Source organism: Periophthalmus magnuspinnatus, chromosome 12, assembly GCF_009829125.3.
Source record: "Periophthalmus magnuspinnatus isolate fPerMag1 chromosome 12, fPerMag1.2.pri, whole genome shotgun sequence".
NCBI classification, from domain to species: domain Eukaryota; kingdom Metazoa; phylum Chordata; class Actinopteri; order Gobiiformes; family Gobiidae; genus Periophthalmus; species Periophthalmus magnuspinnatus.
The window spans coordinates 12,501,121-12,517,040 of NC_047137.1; the positions used below are offsets into that span (position 1 = coordinate 12,501,121).

Below are 15,920 nucleotides of genomic sequence, written 5' to 3' on the forward strand. Positions count from 1 at the left end.
TGAATCGTCATAAAAATATAAAAGTAATAATTTTAAAATGTTAAAAGGTGCCAGTAAGTGAATCTGCTGGATAAGATATGAGCTTCCAAATATCGGTTCAGCTGATCTCATGGTTGGACGTGAAAATTGATGTAACAAGATTATTTATTGTCCATGGATGGCCCAGAAATGAGATAATGTTTGATTTTTACTTATAAAAAGTTGTTCTGTAGTTACTTAGAACAGATACAGAACACATTTGGACCATAGGGTCCACAGAAATCTTTTGGAAACACTGGATATTTAGAAATTGGATAGTGTAATTTCTTTGGATTACAGTGGTCCCACGCTATTGCAATTTTACAGTGTATGAACGCAAATTGTGTTCTGCGTCGTGATTGGCTAAGGAACGTGCCGTGTCTCCTGTACAGTACAGAATGCATTCAGCCAAATTTACAAAAACTTTCAATGTACTGTCTTCGTAATAATATTGGTTTGTACTTATTGTTGTGGTACAGTACATTTGAGGAGCGCACCAATAAAAATGTAACAAGAGTTAACTCATGTCGTGCGCAGCCTGTGCGCGTTAAGTTGTTGAACAAAGACAAGCTGTACACTGTAAGTTGATTACTAAAATTAAATTTGCTATAGTATTTAATGTTTGTTTTTAAAGCTCTGCATGGTCTTGCACCTTTATATCTTTGCGAGTTGTTAACGGCTCATACGCCCAACAGAGCTCTGCGGTTTGCCAGTCAACACCTGCTGGAGGTCCCCAGAAACAAAAGGAAACAGTGGGGTGATTGTTCATTTTCTGTGGCTGGTCCCAGACTTTGAAACTCTTTGCTCCTGGAGTTACGCTCAGTCACTACTTTGTCCCTGTTCAAAGCCGAGCTAAAGACTCATTTGTTCATGATTGCCTTCAGCTAATGACTGTTTTTTTTTTTGGTTTTTTTTTGGGGGGGGGGGGTTATTGTTTGTTGTTTTGTATATAGAATTTTTGTTTTTGTTGTTTTTACATTTTAATGCACTTATGAAAAGCTCTTTATTTGTATAGCACTTTACAGCAAAAACTAAACCAAAGTTTGATTGATTGATTGATAATATTTCTAAAAGCTGTCATTTTTATTTACAGTACAGCATAGTATTTGGTTTTGTTCTATAATACTGTGCTTATTTTTTTTTTTATTTAAGAAGGTTTAAACTTTGAGAGTGTTTAAAGAGAGAAATGTGAGAAAATGTTAATGCTTGTCTGAGAAAAATGTATAAAGTGTGTGGTGAGGGGTTTTACAGCCTGAATATATTATATATAATCTTCTAGGACCTGGAGGACACATTTTGGGTTGTCTGGGCCACAATGCAAATTTTTTGAAGAAGAAGAACAGCATACAAGAACAACAACGCAAAAATGTTCAATTTAGAATATTTTCAAGAGTTTAGAATGTTCAGAATTTTTTTTTTTTTTTTTTTGTAAAGGCACACGTCTTCCTGCTCCTGTCAGCAGCTCTTCACATGAGACACATTGTTTCAAGAGGCACAATTGTTGTTTCTCATTTTGATTTTACATTCAGGACAAAAGTTGCTGTGTTCAGGGTCTTAATAAATAGTTTTTGCAAATCATTTCAAATGTTTTATCAAAATTATTAAAATGTCTACATATGAGGACATTCGTTTTACATCACTTTTCTTAGAAACTACATAATGTAAAAAGATTATTATTATTTTTTTTACACTCATCAGGTCCCAATCAGCCTAAATAACAAAGAGAAATTAATAAAGCATGTCATGCAAAAGCTCGGGAAAAAATAAAGCTTTCTACTTTGGTTATTTTTGGAACGTAACCCCCACAATAAACGAGGGAACACTGTAATCGGAATGTAATGGAACAAGACTTTTTCACAACATTGTAGACATGGCTGCGAAGTTGAAATAACCTGAAAGAAGAATGGACAAAAAATATCTCAACCTCTACTCTGAACTGACGAGTATTTGACTGAGTCTGACCTTGCTTGTCCTTTGACGTCCTCTAAGAACTTCTTCTGCTCTGCGATAAGGTGCTCCTTCTTGGTGAGCAGCGTCTCAAGCTCTGACACCCTCTGCTGGGCGGCCTCCAGCTTCTGTCCCTGCTGCAGCAGACTGTGCCTCAGCGCCTCCACCTCTCTGCCACAGGACGCTGCCAGCATCTGGGCCTCCTGCACCACAGCACACAGGAGAATATCAGAGCGCTCAGAGCAGAAACGCTCATTAGACTGGGCTCCAACGAAGACCATGGAACCCCGTACTACAAATGGTTTAGTAGATCAAGTCAGTGCAAGGTTAGGCACAGTTGTCTGGTTAACTTTCAGTGCACTTAGCATACACAACTGTTATTAGGAGAGGGATGTGCACCAAAAACAAATAGAATCCAATACAAGGTCAGAAAAAAAGATAGTAAGAATTATAACTCAATTTAAATACTGGTTCATGTTTTTTTTTATTATTATCAGTAAAATCACTTTTTTATCTGGTTGCTTATGTGACCTTTACTTTATCATTCAGTATGATTTCATAAACTTCGCCACAGCCTCTAGTGTAGAGGAATACGATCTAATATGCATAGTGAAAAAAGTTAGGCAATGACTTTTCATTTTGTTTGGTCATGTTGCCTTATTACCACACAAAAATTTGATAGTGTGACATCTCCAGTACCAAATAGGTGGTCTTCATGTCTTTATAGTGATTGGCCACACCATTTCAGATTAATGGTCCTGTTCTTAATGTGTCCTGGCTCACTTGAGCAGAAGCAGTTCAGGCCTGTCCCTGTTGGGTTCATGTTAGAGACAGCAGACTGTTATAGATCAGAGCAGGCTGATGTAGGACAAACCCAGTAAGTACTACTGTTCTCACCTCAGCAATGGGACTAGGATTCACAATAGCAAAAAACTATAGTCAAAAACTACTATATTACTAATGGACCTCAACTGTTTAACCTGCTGGATTTTTCTGACCTTTTTTAATACATTGGTGCAAGTTATTTACCCATGGGATAAGAGAATTGTACAAATCACCACACTATCCAGAGATGAATCAATACTATAACTAGTATCAAAACTAGGTGCATACACTAGTGCATTGATACCGAAAAATGTCATGAATAGGACAGTGTTGGACCATTCATGAATAATAGCTTGAGAATGCCCCTGATTAAGATCAAAACTATTACAAGACCACATGATGAAAAGTCAGTTTTTATGACTGTGGTATCGAGATCAGAATTCAATCTTTTCCTTAGTATTAGAAGAGTTTGGAATTTGCATACCTTTGTGTGTTTTGTGTCTCCATGCATGTTCCTTGTGTGAGTACCCTTGCGTGTCCCTATGTGTGCGTACTGTCCCTGTGAGTGTATTCCTTTGTTTGTAGATTCCTGTGTGTGTACCTTTGTGTTTTCAGGCCTGGCGTGTGTGTGAGTGCCTTAGTGTTGTCGAGACCAGCGCATGTGTGTGTACTTTTGCATGTGTGAGTGCGCAGTGCGTATCTTTGTGTGTACATTAGTGTGTGCGTACCTTTGTGTTGTCAGGGCCGGGGTGTGTGTACCTCATTGTTGTCCTCTTGTGTGTGTACATTAGTGTGTGCGTACCTTCGTGGTGTTGGGCCCGGTGAGTGTGTGTGTACCTTATTGTTGTCCTCTTGTGTGTGTACATTAGTGTGTGCGTACCTTTGTGTTGTCGGGGCCGGCGTGCTGTAACTCCTGCCTGGCCAGCTTATGGGCCTCCCCCAGGAGCAGCAGCTGCTTGTTCAGGAAGCTCATCTGCTGCTGGGTGCTCTCACTGGTGCTCAGCTGAAGGACACACAGACAGACAAAGACGACAGAGGGCAGAACGGCAATTAGGCGACAAACCAAAGGAGCGTGAGCATTTGGGAGTACAGCAGGCACATGTCGCTTTCAGACTTAATGATCACACGCTGGAGACGACAAAGGAACTGACAAGTCACCTACAGGAAAACTTTCAGCACCAACTTACAATCACATTTGAAAACATTGAGGTTTTTTTGTAATAGGGAAAAAAAATCTGTTTCTATAAAATTAAGTAAATGATGACACTGAGAGAATGTATTTTATAAGATGATATGATGATTGTGTTGTGATAACAAGAGGGGATTGGGGAGTGTGAAAGTGAATCTGATTATATTGTAATACATTGTTTTCTGCCCATATAGTATTTTGAAAAGTTATGTGTTAACAATTAATACCCCGTAGAAGCGTATTACGTTTTTCTATATTTTTTAACCATTATTTGACTCATAATTCACATCATGCCTGTTTAATATATGTGTTCAAACACTGTCAACCGTTACCTGTAGAGGAGGAATAATTATTATCATTTACGGTAATATGGAATGGAATTACCAGTAATGTTTATTCATTTTTAGAACACGCAGAAAATTCAGTGAAAAGCTTTGATTCAGGTTTTGTGGGACTTAGAAGTCATTTTAGACATAGTAGAAGCTGAAATGTGACGCATGTAGTGTCACAGCTGACTTAAGCAGCTCCTTGTTTTCCAGGATTTCTGCTCAGTCTGGGTCAGCTGAGGCAAGAGAGGCCAGATAAGCCCCAGGACGCACCCAAACACCCAGACCCCCTGTCCCGCTGACCTAAAAATAGAGACACCATCACCACGGCAACCAGCCCCGTAGCTGTCTACAGTTCACATAGCAGTGGCTGCGAGAGGTCTGTGCTGACAACTAATCACAGAGCACATCTAAAGTTGCAAATAAGACCTCATATCTAACACTAATGAGGCCTTATGCTACTTTTTAAATCAATATAAACTAAACATGTACAGTGTTTTACCACAGGTTTCTTATTTTGTTCATATGAAAGTGTATTAAATGAGTGAGCAGTTAGTGGCCCGTACCTTGATGGTCATTTGGTTGAGGAGATGCCCAGTGTGGCAGACTTTGTTATTGGACCTCTGAAGCTCCGCCTCCAGCTCATCCATCCTCTTTTGACACTCTTGCAGTTTGCTCTGAACACAGACACAACCAATATGTTCATAGTTTAGTTTCAAAATGTGTTGTACAGGTTAAGGCACACTTAACCGTGTGGAATTAGTCCTCTGAATTTGACCCATCCTTCAAAGCCGTTAGGTCAAATAATGCATAGAAACAGAACAAACTATTAAACTTAAAAGAAGTTTTTGGTTTTTTTTTTTTAGTTTTGAGTTGCACAATGCTTTACATACAAAACAAGAAAGGAGCAGGGTTTGTAAGATTTATTTTCTTCCTATTTTGTTTGTTCATGCCAATGACAAGGCACATAATGGCCGGAACATGTATTTATGTTAATGGTCTGAGCAAGTTAGCGAACACACAATAGCCAATATATTATAGAGCTGCATCTAGCTAATTTTAGAAGCCAACTAGTTAAATTATTAAATAATGCCACTGTCTTTTATTTAAAAGGTCTTTTGGCATGTGTTTTAAAGTCTGTCACGATTATAATGATCAAAATATGATTTAAAATATTTCGACTAGTCACGATTATTCCAATTAATTGTCGCAGCATTACAATATATACACTTTGATAAGCTCCGGTGTAATGATTGACTAAAGACTAAAGATAGTGGGCATGCATGTTGAGCATGAACAGACCCCTCCACTGGCTTGATGAACCCACCTGAAGCTCCTGGTTCTTAGTGTAGTAGTCGTCGCGGCCCTGCTGTAGCTGTCGGATCTGGCTGTGGAGCTGGGTCACCACCTTCTCACGGTCGTCCCACAGCTGCCTGTATCTCTGCTGCTCCACATGGAGACTCTCTCTGAGAGAGGAGATGTCTACGCTCTGCAGGTTCAGCTGGTCCTTCTGCATGCATACATGCACACACAGAGTATAAGGAACATGAGAAGGCTGAGAATCTAAAAGGGCAGCAGTGCCATTGAAATAACTACGAAAGAGTCAAAAAAGGTTCACAATAAAACCTCATGTGGTAAAAACACACAATTAGCCATTATGGTGTGTAAAATGTATTGTGAAGATTAGAAACTATAGCTTTAATTATCTGCCCATACTCAATACGCATAGGCATACACTTACACATGTGCACAATAAAACAAAACAATTCTGGTGGAGGTTATGGCTTTGCCTGGAAAGTTCCAAAATATGACAATAAAATGATCCATTTCCAGGGAGACAAGCAGATGACGCCACCAGACCAAGTTATAGGTCAGATATGTAAAGAGGAAACACTGTTCACAGGAAGAAATCTTTTGTTAAGCCAATAAAAACGCAAGATGTAAGAATTACTAAATTTAATGAGATACTATGGAACATTCCAGGCAATTTAGCAAATGTTGCAATGCTTCACAAAACGTGCATAATCTTTCATTTTTGGAGTAATGCAAGTAAAACTATAAACAAAGTGATCTACTTCAATAAATGTTTTTTTTTCATGATACTAAAGTTTCTATAAACTATGACAATGAAGAGGTAGAAGTCACATTCCTCTCAGCAGCTATATCAGCTATATCAGTATAGAAGTTCATTCACACTTTTTTCAGCCACATATGTGCACACTTCTTTGTCTTTTTCCACAAATCTTCAACATTTCCCAAATATTTCAGATAAACCCATTATTCCAGCTGATTCCTGTCTCAGTAGCCAGTGTGATGGCCTGTACGCTTCCAGGCTGGAGACAGTTTGATTTGTTCGGGTCCAAACAGAATGGCTGCGCTTCATTCATCGGTCTGTAGTATTGAGCAGAGGAGGCAGACAACTCAACAGCTGCTTTCTCAGAGAAGCTCATGCTTCAGTTAACAGTGGATGCTTCTGTGCATAATTCTTATCGGTTTTTACACAAGTTTGACTTGAGGAAACAAATATTGCATGGAAGCATGCACATAATATTAGTTACAACTTCAAAATAGATTTAAATAAAATCAAGAAAACATGAGCTAGTGCAGATAGATAAATACATCACATACTGACAGCAAATAAAATATGTTTTGCTGAGTAGGTTGGATCCTCAAACATTCAAAAATTGTGGTCTCAATTTGTGTTGTAGGCCTGTTGCTGCAACCTATCAAAATGTAGCCTTTTGCTTTTTTTTAAATAAATTTTTTTTGAAAATCCAGACTGTAGGAGGATCCTGAGGACTAAAACAAAAGCAAAATTACCTCCTTCCTTGTCCTTCCTTCTCCTTTGCCTTGACCTTTGAGAGTTACGTCATGCGGTCAACAATAAGGACCAAGGAGGAGTAAGGAGCAGTGAGGAAAAGGAGCCATTGCAGCTTTTTTTGGATCTGAATCCTCCTAACCAGCGACGGGAACGACACCTGTTCAGTAAAAACTACAACTCCCAGAAAATGGACTACAATAAGTAGAATTAACCATTTAAACAGTCAAGCTAATGTTTTCATCACAACAATATTAAGTTACTGCCTGTACATAAATTAAATTCTATTGAAAAGCCAAAATAAGCTGCGCACAACCTGCAACCTCCAACATGATGTCAGCACAAGCACAGAGCAAGTTATAATAAATATTGTCCAGACTCACCAGCAGCAGTACACATCTCTCAGAGACAACAGAGAGAACAAATACAGGGCATCTAAATCCTGTCCTTTAGTCCGAAAGCAGTGGCCACATCAGTAGCTCATGGAGCTCTGTTCTGCCTGTGCAGAGTTTATGCAAATTTGCATAAATGTAAACAAATCTGTGCAAATCTGCATTAAACACATTATAGCATTAAACAGCATTAAGCTGTTGTGGTTCGAAAGCATTTGTTTTATAAGTTGTAAAGTTGTATTTATTTATGCTGAAGATTTTAATTAATAAACCGTGCAGCTCCTTAACACTGGTTACCTTTCGAGGTTCCTGTGCTAAAGGATCTATGAAAGAGTGCATAAAGTCTCCTTTCCTTACTATTTCCCAACTTCACTTATCAGTTCGGACGGTCTACGTCCAGGTCAAGGACAGTGCAATTTAACCAATTTGAATGAGGCCAAAGGCCAGATGAGCGGAGGGGGAACAACTGCCATCTACTGATAAAAAAAAAGTTTTAATCAAATAAACATACAGATGGTAGCTTAGTACTTAGTGTACGAGTGCCAAAAAAACCTAAAACAATAAAAACTATCAATACAGGCATCAATAGAGCTGGAAACGTTACGGTTTTGCCAATAGCTGTTACTGTTATTATTTATGATTTTAGCAGTGTAAATTTTTTTAGAGATCATAAACTATGTTGTGGTTTAAATGTTGTGCATTGAGAGCACGTGTCCCTGGGTGTTTACCATAGCGTTGTTCTGCTCCTCCAGTGCAGTGGCATTGATGATCCTCCGGAGAAGGCGGCGGTTGCGGACGGCATGCTGTTCTCTCTTGTAGCGCTCGTACAGCAGCTGGTTGTGGAGCAAGAGTAGCTGACTGCGCAATGTGTGCAGCTCGTCCAAGGGAGCTGATCCTGGTGACACATACCAGAGGACAGTTAATGCTAGAACAGGATTGCAATTGTTAGGAGGAAATATTCTTAAGGAAAATCCAAAAATGTTTATTTTAAAGTGAATTTTATTTATTTACTGAGATAATGTAGTTACATAATGCCCGAAAGAAAAATGCTTGTACTAGATTCTAGCTTTGAAATTTCTTCGGTTGTGTTCACGATTCAAACTTATGATTTACAAGTCCTGAAAATTATGATTATTTGTCAGAGAATGGCTTCATAAAGTCCTTGACAACAATGACAAGTCTGAGGTTGAATAATAGCACCACTTTCTGAAGCTATTTTTAAAAATGCATTTTTGTTTATGCTGGCAGAGTCTCCTCCTCATCAGTTAAAGGGTATAGTCTGAAATCAACAAATAAATGTGTATTTACAGTAGAAATATTCAGTGCCCCCATGTCTATTCAACCAGCCTACGGAATGATGTGATATCATTTGGAAACCAATAATATGATCGGAATAATAATTTGAATTTATTATGTGCATTTGAGTGCTCCTTCAATGCAACTGGAGCAACATGATAAAAACTACATGCTAAAAACACTGGGCCATCGCAGTGCAACGCCTGGGGACCCATCTCCAAATCTTGCATGAGGATTAAGAATCTAGTTATAGGATTAGCAGATATATTTTCAAAATGATTCATTTTCCAAATAAGTGCTAATAACTGCATACATCAAGCACTGTTCTAGACAACAGACATCCATCAGTTCCCCACTTCCTCATTCCAAAAGCTACATGAACTACGAGCCTGAATCCAAACGCCATGACTTGTATCAGTAAACAGGCTAATTCAATCAGCTTGTCATTGCAGCGCTGGCAGAGAGATGTGACACAAACAGCTGGTGCAGAAAATGTGATTGGCGCTCCGGTCTGAGGTAAACACAGACATACAGACAGACTTTGTGTTCAGCCCAGGGTTCGGCTGATGTGCGACTCATGTGACAAATATGGCCGCTCAAGCTCAAATACACTTTTGTCTGGGAGCGAGTGAAAAGAAGAGCGTTACCTCCAAAGTGTGTCCAGTCAGCTGACTTACTTGGCAAAGGTAATCTGTGGAAAGAAACAGCAACATTGGTTAAAAAGTGGTATATGTAGCATGCACTCATACTACTAGAACATACTATTTGAACACATTTACTTCATCTCGGGATGGGTACATTACTGTCACATTATAATAAGTTTAACGTTTAAGACATTGGCGTGCGCAGCCACATTTAAATTCAGCCTTTTAATGTTTTAAGTGTTCTTATTTAAAGGTGCACTATGTAACTTTTCTAGTGGAGGGTTTGCCACACACTCATCTCCACATTACTGCTTTTCTTGGAATAGTATAGCATTCTATTGCAATGGAGAGAAGCAGCATTGTTTTTTGGCAATACAAAACGTGTAACTGAATAAATGCAAGACAGATGAGTTTAATGAAATACTACGGAACATTCCAGACCAAGCAATATAATCTCCATTGAGACAAGAAGCTAGTAGGCCTACAAGATTAATCGCAATCTAATCCGAAATTCTAATCTGAATATGTGTAATTAGCTAATTCCAAAAGCTGCAGTTTTTCAAGTACGATAATTTCCTCCACAAACAACAAAATCTACTTATTCTGCATAAAAGTTGCTAACCCTGTAGTTTAGATCTGTACAAACATACTCTGAAAAGTGATTCTTGTATTAGTTTTTCAGTTAGTTCAGTCTTTTTGTCAATTCTCCTGGACATATTTAAAATGAACTATAAACACAATCCCATTATTAAAACATAAATCGCAAATCTAATCACAATTGTAATTCTTATCAGAAAACTCTGAAAACTGATTTAGATATTTTTTACAAATCATGCAGCCCTAGCAGGTGGTGTACCCTCCACCATAAAAGTTACATAGTACACCTTTATTAAAACAGGGACAGCCCATATCCATTAAGCAGCTGTTGTTAGCAGTTAGCTAATCTATCACAACTGACCTCTTGAGCACTTTATCGTGAGCGTCGCTTCCCTGCTGCACCAGTCGGTCCAACACTTCCAGGGGTGAGGCGGACATGACCCCCTCCTCGTCCCCATCCTCCAGCCCCTCCTCCCTCTGCAGCACCCGCTCAATGGCCGCCTTATGCACCGCCTCGGACGTCTTCTTGCCCACGAACAGCGAGGCGGCGCGAGGCAGGGCCAGGTCAAAGAAGGACTCGTAGGGGACGGGGGCGGTTGGGGTCTTGCTGCACGGGCTGGGGGAGAACATGCCGTATTTGGTGGCGTCGTCATCGGGGGCCGAGGGGCTGCGGTGGAGGTGGTGCTGGATGGGGGTGAAGCCGGACTGAAAGGGCCAGGACTGCTCCAGGTTCGGGGGTCGGTTCTCCAGGGCAGAGTTCACCATACTGCCATCTAGGGATGTCAGGATTAATTTGTTAATGGATAATCGTGATTATTCGGGTCACAGTATAAATTGTGAGAGCTAAAAAAATTGTAATAATGAAATAAAGAACACATATTAGTTACATTTTTTTAAAGCTTTTTTTGATGTTGTTCCCTCATCAAAAACGAGGGCTGTAGTCCTTCAGTCATTTAGTCGATTTATCGGCCCCTGGCATCTTAGTCGACCAAAAATGTGTATTAATCAACTAATGATTTTAATGATTGTAAGGATTCATATGGGACAACAGTAGAAACAAGACGTTAGGGAGTGATGGAGCTGAAGATTTGGTGTTTTTTGTTATTTATATGTAAAAACAGAGATTACACTAGTCACATGTTTAATTTTAGTTTATATACATACATTATTTCCTAGTACCCTTTTCAACGTACATTTTTGTTTTTGCATGTACTCCCCTTGCAGGTGTAGTCTTGTGAGTGCCGTTTGGATCAGCTACATAGAAATACATAATAGTTTTGAGAGCTTTCGCCCCTGTTTAGTCGACTAATCGATTGGCAGGACATGTCTTTAGTCATCCAAGAATTCCTTTAGAATCAAAACATACCTGGAGTTGTATTTTTGCTGCATTCACACTTGTTTCATTAATCCAAAGTCTTTTCTGAGCACTAAAAAATGCTCAGTTTGCATTTGGCCAGTTTTGTTGTGTGCCAGATAAAACTCCAGACTTCACCAATACCGTTTTTAAGCCCATAAATCACCACCGGACTCATTCTGTGGTCAAAATGTGTTTACAACAAACGCATGACACTATTAGCATCGCATTCACGGGGGATAAGGACTTAATTTGTTTACTTTCTAATTTTTCATTCTCGTTATTGACAGCAGAGGGAGCCCCAATGTCTAAATGCATCATAGGAAATCAAGGTGATGTCATTCAATTTAAGTCTCTAAAAAGTATTATTAATGTAGTGTAATTATTATTTGGTCATAGGGTCAATAATCATGAATACTTGTTAAATCTTAATGTTTCCTCTCACAATAATTTTAAGTTTAAAATCTGACATGGTGCCATCCCTACCGGCATCAAGCTTGTCTGGGGTGGAGTTGGAGAGGTGGGAGTCCTGACTGGAGCCCCCCGCTTGGGCGTTGGACAAGGTTTTGTCCTGGTAGCCCGTCAGAGTCTCTGTGGTGTGGTAGAATGGAGAGTCGAAGCCCCTCATGCCCAGCGGCTCCTGTTTGTCCTCTGTCAGCTTCCGTAGTTCTTCGGTGATGGCAGCTACAGACAAAACATGTATTAATTTACTCAACATTTATTACAAAGGTTGAAAAATTTTATGTTCTCCAACTTAATTTTGTGTAGCCATAAAATCTGTCATAAACAAAAACACTTAATTATATTCTAAATATGTGAGAGCCAGTCTGCATCTAAGTCAAACCCCAATATCTTTATCCTCATGCATTTAAAAACAGCATGCCCTATCATATTTTTAAGTGCACTGATAGATGTGTTCTTACTGTGAGCAGGCTTGCATATCCACAAACCTGGCTCTTACTGGTCCTCGTCCTGCTTGTTTCCACGGAAATGCTTTAGCTATAATCTTACACAGTATGGCATAAAATGTATGTATGTCCATGAAGATAAAGTTGTCTCCATTCCAGTCTGACCTCTCTGCTTAATGTCCAAACCATCTAACATAAGCAGCGTTCTGAAGTACTCATTCTTGCCTTAATCCTATCCATTCTGATGACTGCCAAAGATCTTAAGCTCTGTCACAAGTCTTTACCTCAATGCTAGTATCTCTCTCAATTGAACAATGATATTGAGGGCTGGGAATATAAAGAGTGTATGCAGCATTCTGGTCACGTTTTAGAAGAGTCAAAAAGGGTCACACTTTGAACAGACTTTACCTTAAGAGATTCTTCCTAATTCTAAATGTCAAAGACTCACAGTTTGCAATTGAAAATGGCAAAATACACATGCATTTGTTGATCCATTATTAAAATATATAATTGTCCAAAACCTAAGTAAAATTGTCCTTTAGAACTAGCATTTGTAGCCACTTCAACCTTTTCAACATTGCAAAATTCTATCAGGAAACAGAATTAATGACTAAATTACTTGCTTGGTTAATTGTGGAATTTAGATACTGTGGCTGTAGCTGTTCATATGACTTTTCTCCATCTGTCCCTTACTCACATGACAAACCAACTTTCCTTTTACTAAACCATATTGTTTTCAAATTTTAATTACCACAATATTAAACCATAAACATATGTTTTGGGCAAAACTGTCCCCTCACCCTCCTCTTTCTCCTTCTCAGGTTTAAGCTGGAGCTCCATCTCTTGTTTCTTCATAAAAACCGATAGCTCATTCAGAGTCATGGAGACGTTTTCTGCTGCTGCGTCTGACAAATAAAAACAATACATTTTAAAGTGGGTAAAAGGGCCAGGTTTAGTACAATATTAACAGTAATGCCTCTAAATGTAACCTTGGCTTGTGGAGATCTCTGCACTCCTCTCTAAATCCTTCACTTGTTCCTGTCGCACCAGGGTGGGTTTGTTGTCTCCTTGTTTTCGGTCCTAAAAACATGACATGGGCAATCGTTAGCACCCAGATTAAAGGAAAAAAACAAAACACAAAATTTTTTTCCGAGTATAATTTGAATGGAAAGAATTTACTTTTGCTTCTGCAAATGATTTAGTACATTGGCTGACATTGAAGGAAAACACAAGAATTGCAGTTTGTACAATGATGAATTTGTTATTTTAGTAACATTCATATTGTTTTCAGTTATTATAGTTTAGTAGTTTTGGATATACAGCTGGGTTAGTGAGATGCATTTAACTTGACATTTCAGTAGCTGCTAGCAGTGGGAGGCGTGGTCAGTCTGAGTGACCTGCCAGGTCCATCAGGCTGACCATCAGTACAAGGAAGTAACAACACCCGATATATCACCACCAAGATCAGTGACAGAGGATGTCTCGCAGCCCAAACATGTCAAGGATAACTGACTGCAATTGTTGACAAATTATGTAACTCTAGCAAACCTCTAAAGGAAATGGTATTCTCATTGAAAAAAAAATAGAATGAATCTAGTATTTACTCATAATCGAGATTCCAAAAAGACAATCCCACAATTGGAATAACACACACTGGCATTCACTGGAAAAACACACACACCCCTTTGTCAGTATGTGTATAAGGTATTTCTATAAGGTATTTTCTATATTGATATTAATTAATATGTATATTAATTTATAATAAAAGTGGGCATAATAAAATCTGTTGTACAAGTTTAGAGTACAGACTATTTCTTAACCCGTGGAGTATCCCATGCTCACCTTCCTGGGTGGACTGGACTGGACCGTGTTGGCGGGTAAGGAGATTATGGGGAAGTCATCTGACAGGGTGGGAGGGGGAGAGGAGGTGGCCGGAGTGCTGGAGGCTGGGGTGCCTTTTCCTCCTGGAATCAGACATGCATGTTCTGTTGTAGCACACTTTACATTCAAAAGCTTTGAAATCTTGAATTGGAGATAAAGCTATAGCTACATATACAAATCTGCTTTACCTCTTTACCTGTACTCAAATTATGGCTACTACAAAGACTCCGACTACTACTTCTTCAACTACAACTACATGTAATTTATTATTATATATTAATTTCTTTTAGTGCAGTACCTGATGTGCAGTGGAAGCGGGTGGGCAGGTGGGAGGAGCTGTGTGACAACTCCAGATTGGGTGACATGCCTCTGGATGATGGGGGCGTGGCCATCCCACACATGGAGGAGGGGCTCCACAGAGGGTCCTTCCCACTATAGGAAGAGTTCAGCTCGCCGGCTGAGTTCTGTAAAAAGCAAAGGCTGGGATGAAAGACACGTACTGAAGAGGGTAGCCATTTTATGGTGATATTGTGTTCTTTGCATTGGCTTAATAATACTATTAATCAGTGTTTTGTGTGTAAACGGGTGCATTATCCTGTGACTGTGACCTAACACCTCAGTCTCCGTTAGGTGTGACTGCTAGATATACCAATCAGAGTAACACCTGGTCCCTTTGTGTCAGCTGGCAGCTTATTTCTGAAGAATTTGTTATAGAATTTCTGCAGACTCAACAAGCCAAGCAACAAACTCAGGTAAAATTGAGGTAAAATAAGTTAAAGCTTTTGTTCTGAATGATCTGAGATACTTGAGAGATGTCTTCTGCATTTGAGAGACACATGCCACAAATTAGGACATTTGTCTGACGCTCTCTATGGTCAGTTTTTTATCAAAAAATAAATAAATACAAAATAGAATAATTTTAAGTTTTTGTCAACAATTTGCAGCTTTTTGGCAATTTTCATATTATAGAAAATATACACAATAACCAATTTTTGCATATTTTCAAAACAACTATTTTAACATTACCCTGTCAATGGCATATTGCCAACCTCTAGTTTCATTTTGAAAATTGGATGAAGAACCTGTATTTAGGGAATATAATTTTCCTCACACTAGAGAGAAAAAGAAGGCACTATTAGCCATGAGTAATAACTTGATCATATTTGTGTGATAGCAAAAAGCAGCTATAATTTCATTAGTCTATTACATAAGTCTGATTTGATCTATTTCAGGATACGGGCGAGGAGAATGAACCTTGGATTCAGAAAGAGCAGTGTGGTTTTCGTCCCGAATATAGAACACTGGAACAGCTCTATATTCTCCATGGGGTGGTCAAGGGTTCAATGGAGTTTGCCCAACCAGTCCACATTTGCTTTGTGGATCTGGAGAAGGTATTCGACTGTGCCCCTTGTGGTGTTCTGTGGGGGTGCTCCGGGAGTATGGGGTCTGGGACCCTTTCCTAAGGGCTGTTTGGTTCCTGTATGATCGAAGCAGTAAGTCAGACCTGTTTCCAGTGCATGCTGGCCTTGGCTGGACTTTGTTACCGGTTCTGTTCACTGTATTTATGAAACTGAATTTTTAGATGCAGTCTGGGGCAAGGCAGGGTCCGGTTTGGGGACCACAGGATCTCATCTCTGCTGTTTGTAGTTAATGTCATCAAGACAGGACCTGCTGTAGGCACCGGGGTGGTTTGCAGATGAGTGTGAAGAGATTAAAAAGGAGACC

General features: G+C 39.3%; 1 protein-coding gene across 2 annotated transcripts in view; it reads right to left on the reverse strand.

Annotated features, from left to right (window-relative positions):
* The window catches only part of tsc1b (TSC complex subunit 1b), a 36,105-nt gene that overhangs the window by 5,111 nt on the left and 15,074 nt on the right, over window positions 1-15,920 (reverse strand). Inside the window, exons 10-21 of one of the 2 annotated variants that reach the window (XM_033976083.2) lie at window positions 14,494-14,659; window positions 14,157-14,278; window positions 13,304-13,394; window positions 13,115-13,219; window positions 11,893-12,090; window positions 10,414-10,825; window positions 9,489-9,502; window positions 8,244-8,410; window positions 5,633-5,815; window positions 4,872-4,982; window positions 3,671-3,793; window positions 1,981-2,168 (exon numbers count right to left, since the gene is read on the reverse strand). In XM_033976083.2, the coding sequence (XP_033831974.1) occupies window positions 1,981-2,168; window positions 3,671-3,793; window positions 4,872-4,982; window positions 5,633-5,815; window positions 8,244-8,410; window positions 9,489-9,502; window positions 10,414-10,825; window positions 11,893-12,090; window positions 13,115-13,219; window positions 13,304-13,394; window positions 14,157-14,278; window positions 14,494-14,659 (1,880 nt within the window). Of the gene's footprint in view, window positions 1-1,980; window positions 2,169-3,670; window positions 3,794-4,871; window positions 4,983-5,632; window positions 5,816-8,243; window positions 8,411-9,458; window positions 9,503-10,413; window positions 10,826-11,892; window positions 12,091-13,114; window positions 13,220-13,303; window positions 13,395-14,156; window positions 14,279-14,493; window positions 14,660-15,920 lie in introns of both variants that reach the window. The other variant, XM_033976082.2, reaches the window with a different exon arrangement.